This window comes from Sebastes umbrosus, chromosome 6 (genome assembly GCF_015220745.1).
Source record: "Sebastes umbrosus isolate fSebUmb1 chromosome 6, fSebUmb1.pri, whole genome shotgun sequence".
Taxonomy (NCBI): Eukaryota; Metazoa; Chordata; class Actinopteri; order Perciformes; family Sebastidae; genus Sebastes; species Sebastes umbrosus.
The window spans coordinates 6,474,197-6,480,196 of NC_051274.1; the positions used below are offsets into that span (position 1 = coordinate 6,474,197).

At 40.6% G+C, this 6,000-nt stretch overlaps 1 protein-coding gene across 5 annotated transcripts in view; it reads left to right on the forward strand.

The window, feature by feature from the left end:
- plxnb1a (plexin b1a) overlaps positions 1 to 5,389 on the forward strand; it is an 87,963-nt gene extending 82,574 nt beyond the window's left edge. For all 5 annotated transcript variants that reach the window (XM_037772860.1, XM_037772864.1, XM_037772863.1 and 2 more), the window contains 6 exons: positions 341 to 501; positions 1,581 to 1,728; positions 3,042 to 3,106; positions 4,356 to 4,431; positions 4,656 to 4,730; positions 5,210 to 5,389. In XM_037772860.1, the coding sequence (XP_037628788.1) occupies positions 341 to 501; positions 1,581 to 1,728; positions 3,042 to 3,106; positions 4,356 to 4,431; positions 4,656 to 4,730; positions 5,210 to 5,314 (630 nt within the window). In that variant the 3' untranslated portion in view covers positions 5,315 to 5,389. The remainder of the gene's footprint in view (positions 1 to 340; positions 502 to 1,580; positions 1,729 to 3,041; positions 3,107 to 4,355; positions 4,432 to 4,655; positions 4,731 to 5,209) is intronic.
- Positions 5,390 to 6,000: the final 611 nt, after the last annotated feature.

A 6,000-nucleotide genomic window follows, 5' to 3' on the forward strand; every position in this document is an offset into this window, starting at 1 on the left:
GGATCAGCAGGTCAGACTTTTAAAAAATCTGAATCAGCCAAGAAAATTTCAATCGGTGTGTCTCTAGAATGAAGACATTGGATTCAGGTGTGTGTGTGTGTCTGAATGTATTAATGAGTTGCACTTGTACAGTATGTTTATATGTAGAGGGGAAAGGAAAAAAGGCCAGTAGTAGCAAAGTAATAATCACAATTACAGCAAATGGCTAAAATGACAATAATAAGAATTCTGTAAATCAATAGATAACCCAACGTGAGTGTGAATGTGTGAATGCACGTGTGCAGATTATGTGTATAAATCTGGTTTATTTATCCGTTTCATTTCCTCTGCTCCGTCTCAGGGCACACTGCAGAAGTTTGTGGATGATTTATTCACTGCGATCCTCAGCACCAGTCGTCCCGTACCTCTGGCTGTCAAATACTTTTTCGACCTGTTGGATGAGCAGGCTCTGCTGCACAACATCACAGACCCTGAGACCATCCACATCTGGAAAACCAACAGGTAACTGGCCAGCAGCAGCTCGCTAAAGGTTTGGGTGTTAGGAGGCAGGGCTGGCAGCCAGCACTGGTCACAGGCCAACTTCTGGTGGGCCGACATATGAGAGATATTATAAACACGCTTCACGGGGAATATCATCCAAAGGTTTAAGAACATCTTGTGTCAGTAAAGCCTACCCACACAGAACATGTGGACAACAGCTGATCACATGGTTTTACACCTGATGTTGAGATACATTTGAAATACCAGAGCTTTACTAGTACTTTTTGTGCATTACTTAACAATATCAAAGATATCTCTTAAGTGGTTCCTCCTTTTCATACTTTCGTAGTTTGGTTCATTTTGTTAAGAAAACTATGAAATAGGGCTGTCCATCAATTAAAATATTTAACCATGATTAATCGAATGATTGTCCATAATTAATTGTAATTAATCACATGTTTTTTTATCTGTTCAAAATGCACCTTAAAGGGAGATTTGTCAAGTATTTAATACTCTTATCAACATGGGAGTGGGCAAATATGCTGCTTTATGCAAATGTATGTAAATATTTGTTATTGGAAATCAATTAACAACACAAAACAATGACAAATATTGTCCAGAAACCCTCACAGGTACTGCATTTAGTATAAAGAAATATGCTCAAATCATAACATGGCAAACTGCAGCCCAACAGGCAACAACAGCTGTCAGTGTGTCAGTGTGCTGACTTCACTATGACTTGCCCCAAACTGCATGTGATTATTATAAAGTGGGCATGCTGTAAAGGGGAGACTCGTGGGTACCAATCGAACCCATTTTCAAAATCTTTATCTTTTGAATTCATGCTAAAAGCACATATCTACTATCATAAAATGTTGTGGTTAACCTGCTTTGTTTGGCCCCATAAACAACCCCCACCAGAGTCAGTGTTAAAACATCATCAAAAGAACTCTCTGGTGTTTGCCAAAGTAATCTGAACAAAAGGTTCATCGAAGCGTCTCTTTTTTTTTTCTCTCTGACATATGAATATGCTGTCTTGATATACATCATAATCCATCAGTGGATCACTGTTTTACATACATTCTTGTCTCGCCAAACAGTTTACCGCTGCGGTTCTGGATCAATATCCTTAAGAACCCACAGTTCATCTTTGACGTGCAGACCTCAGACCACGTGGACGCCGTGCTGTCCGTCATCGCCCAGACCTTCATGGATTCCTGCACCATCGCCGACCACAAACTGGGACGGGTGAGCTTAATCACTTTAAGGCACTGCCAGTGTTATGAACATAATATATAATGGCTGTGCTATTAAATAAACAAATCCAAAAACTCTATACTAGCACAATAGGGTGAGATGATAACGACATTTATATCACATCTCTACACGTGCATGGAAAACCAAATAATATACTGTAAATCATCTCATAATGGTCAAGCTGTGCGGTTTTCAGCTGTGCATCAGCCCGGCGTAACGTTATCGAGTGTCCGACAAACCGTGCGTGGATGTCCTACGTTCACAGCTGTAGTCAAGTCAATTTTATTTGTATAGCCCAAAATCACAAATCACACATTTGCCTCGGGGGCTTTACAATCTGTACAGGATACGACACCCTCTCATCGGATAAGGAAAAACTTAACCAAAGAAAACCCTTTTTAACAAGGAAAAAAATGGAAGACACCTCAGGAAGAGCAACAGAGGAGGGATCCCCATTCCAGGATGGACAGACGTGCAATAGATGTCGTGTGTATAAAGTAATAGCGTAATGAAAATACAACATAGACAATCCATATGACAAAAAATGATACATATAATGTGAACATATGTGAGAAGGTGGATCCAGGAGGATGTCAAGCAGCTTCCCGGCGTCGCCAAACAGATAGAGCTAGAGCAACACAACCTCCTCTCCACGCCAACCAAATAGAGCCAGAGCAACACAACCTCATCTCCACGCCAGATAGATAGAGCCAGAGCAACACAACCTCCTCTCCACGCCAGATAGATAGAGCCAGAGCAACACAACCTCCTCTCTACACCAAACAGATAGAGCCAGAGCAACACGACCTCCTCTCCACCATGGAACCTAGAGAGAGGAGCTGTAGCTGTAGCATTGCTGGTGGCATCATGTTCACCGTTGTCACACACATACGGTCTGTCAGCGCGGCGTAACGTTAGCGAGTGTCCGAGAGACCGTGTGTGGCGGCGGTGAGTGTAGGGTTGTCGGTGGTTTTTTAGCTGTGAACGTAGCAGCAGCAGTACGTGTACAGTTTATTTGTCGGTGAATAAATGCTACAGCTCCTCCAAGCCAACTTCCAGCCAAGGTGGACCAGCTATTCTCCTTTAAGTGACAAGCCGCTCCTCTGAGTTCTGCTCAGCTTTTTAGCTATTTTTTAACATAATAATAACTGTTTAATCGATAGCATTAATCGGTTAAAATTCTTAATGTCGGTTCATTATTAACATCCCTAACCAGAAGCATAGTTAAATCAACAAAGCTTTATATTTTACCTGTTTTATGTGATATTCAGGTCACGCTTCTCCATCTGTCTTTCTTTGCACAGGACTCTCCCATCAACAAGTTGCTGTACGCCAGAGACATCCCGCGCTACAAACAGATGGTGGAGCGGTAAGAATATGGCAGCAAGTTGCCCCACTGACCCCAGGCATAAAATAACATTCTGGAGGAGAGAGGGAGGGAGGGAAGGAAGGAAGGAGAGAGAGAGGCCTAGGACAATCTGTCAGTGCCAGACAGAGGGTAGACTAAGCCTGCGAGGCTTCCATGCATGGATGGTCTGAGAGCAGACTGCTACACTTACTACTGTCTGCTGCGCATTAAACCCTGCAGGTTACACTGGTGATGTATTAAAGCTTCGCTTAGCAGGGTTTTTATGTAACAAATATGCCTGGTTTATAAGACTTATTAGTCTTATCTCTTCATGTTTTTACCCATTGATATGCTATAGATCTCTCCCATTTCCCCATATCAAAATAAACAGCATAAACGGTTGCACATCTTTTAGGGGTGGTAAATAATTATTAGGGCTGTTGAAGTTAATGCGCCAATAACGTGTTAACACAAATTTGTTTTTACGCCACTAATTTCTTTAACACATTAACGCAACTTGCGATTTTTAGGTGGTAGCGGGCTCAGTTTTAAAGCTAGAGTGGATATACCGGCATCATATGAAACTAGAAAAACCTAAGGAATCCAGAGCACAGCCAATAGGAACGCTCTCTCTCTTTTAAATGACCTCTGATTGGCCAAAGTCTCCCGTCTGGGGCTAGATTTTCTAAAGCCTGAAAACAGAGCCATGAGGAGGTGCAGAAGTTCTCTCAGAACACTTGAATTACAATATGCTGAAAGGTTATTATGGATTTTTTTGCCCAATGATGCCAAAAACATTCGGCCTACTGTAGGTTTAATGTCCAAAACCACATTATTTTTCTCATACTGTCCGTCTGAGTATACCTGTGCCCCTTTCTCTGTCTTTAAGCCCCCCTCCAGAAAAAATCAAAGCCTGCTGTGATTGGCTTGTGAAAAAAATGTAGTGCACCTTTTCAAAGAAAGCTGTTGGCGCTATATTCTAATGAGCCTATATTTGACATTCAAAACTGCCTACTATACTAGCAGTACGTACTAATTTGGCCAAAATGCACTATGCAAACAAATGCAAAATTTATAGTTCGCAAAAAATACCTGCATGGCTTATTGGCAATTTTACGAAAATGTATGGCAAAGTGAAAATGTACAAAGTACAATAGTAGAAAGGAATAGAAAGAGTACCTGCTATTACGTTGTTTTCATTTCACCAATAACTACATGCAGTTCTTTCCTTCTTTTCTATATAACTCTATACTCTACACTCTCTCTCCAGGTATTACGCAGACATCCGTCAGACCATCTCCGCCAGTGACCAGGAGATGAACTCAGCTCTAGCAGAACTCTCTCGTGTATGTTACCCACTCTTTGTTTTCCCGTTTTGCAAGAATAACTTTTTTTTTTTTTTAAGGCAAGGTTGAACACGTAAATCATTTCAGGTCCTGGAAGTTTTCCATCTGGGTGGTTGCCGAACAAGCTAGATGTGGAGTTTGAAATTATATATGAATGGCAACCGATGCAGTTTTTAACAGCCGGACAGTTTCCTCACCTCTCTATTTTTACTCTCACAATACAGAATTACGCTGCCGAGGTCAACTGCCTGGTGGCTTTACATGAGCTGTACAAGTACATCAACAAATACTATGATCAAGTGAGTATAACGAAAAGTACAAAAACACGACCGTTGGGTTCAGATTTATCTTGACTGAATCTCTGTACGTTGAATATTAATTTGTATAATGTAAGTGATAGTTACCATTAGGCTTGAGTTTGCAATGTTATCATTAAAGCATATGTTTTATTCTATATGCAGTACCTGTGAGGGTTTCTGAACACTATTTGTCATTGTTTTGTGTTGTTAATTGACTTCCAATAATAAATATATATATATATATATATTTGCATAAAGCAGCATATTTGCCCACTCCCACGTTGATAAGAGTATTAAATACTTGATACATTTTTTTTAAGGTACATTTTGAACAGATACAAAAAGTGTGATTCATTTGCGATTAATCATGGACAATCATGTTATTAATGGTGATTAAATATTTTAATGTATAGTAATTACACAATATTTACATGCAAATCTAAATAAGTGAAATTGTAATGATTTCCATATTCCGTCAGATTATCACGGCCCTGGAAGAGGACCCCACAGCCCAGAAGATGCAGCTCGGTTACAGGCTCCAACAGATTGCAGCTGCTGTAGAAAACAAAGTCACAGACCTATGACCCAAAGGACGGGATGGATTTTTCTTTTAACCTTGAAGAGAGGACAACGACGGGAGAAGGTTCTGTCTCCTGGAGGAAAAAAAAAAGCTGAAGTATGGCAAAGGATCATTGTGGCACATACTGTGATTTCGCTGTCATTTTTGACCGATTTTTAGCGAAGGGAGAAATTATCTCAAGAGGATCACTGACGCTGGCCATGTTTCCTGAAATTTCCTAGCTTTGGAGTAAAGTGGCACTGCTCTGAGGGTGGGAAAAAAGAAGAAAATGTGAAATGAAGTACATTAAAAACAAAGGAAATTCCTCTGAACTTTGACATCTCTCGTAAGGAATTGCCAAGTTGCATTCACAATAAAGGGAGACACAACACGAAAAGAGATCTCTCTGTTTTTTTGTCCGACTCTACGCGGACTTGGAAGGGTTTTTCTTGACAAACTGCACTGAACATTCCTGCAAGTTTACAGCGATACTTCTTAGTCCTCTGCAGAGGAACAGATGCTGTATGTGGTGTGCTGGATGAAGAAACCGTGGACGAGGAGGAAAAGGGAAAAAAAAGGAGGACTTTAATAATGTCTGTGGAATTTTGTACCGCGCTATGTCAAAGTCTTACATAAAGGATAAAACACATAATGACAAAGTGCTGGAGAGGCCTGAGCGACCACTTATTCGAAGGACGTTTTCATTCTGCT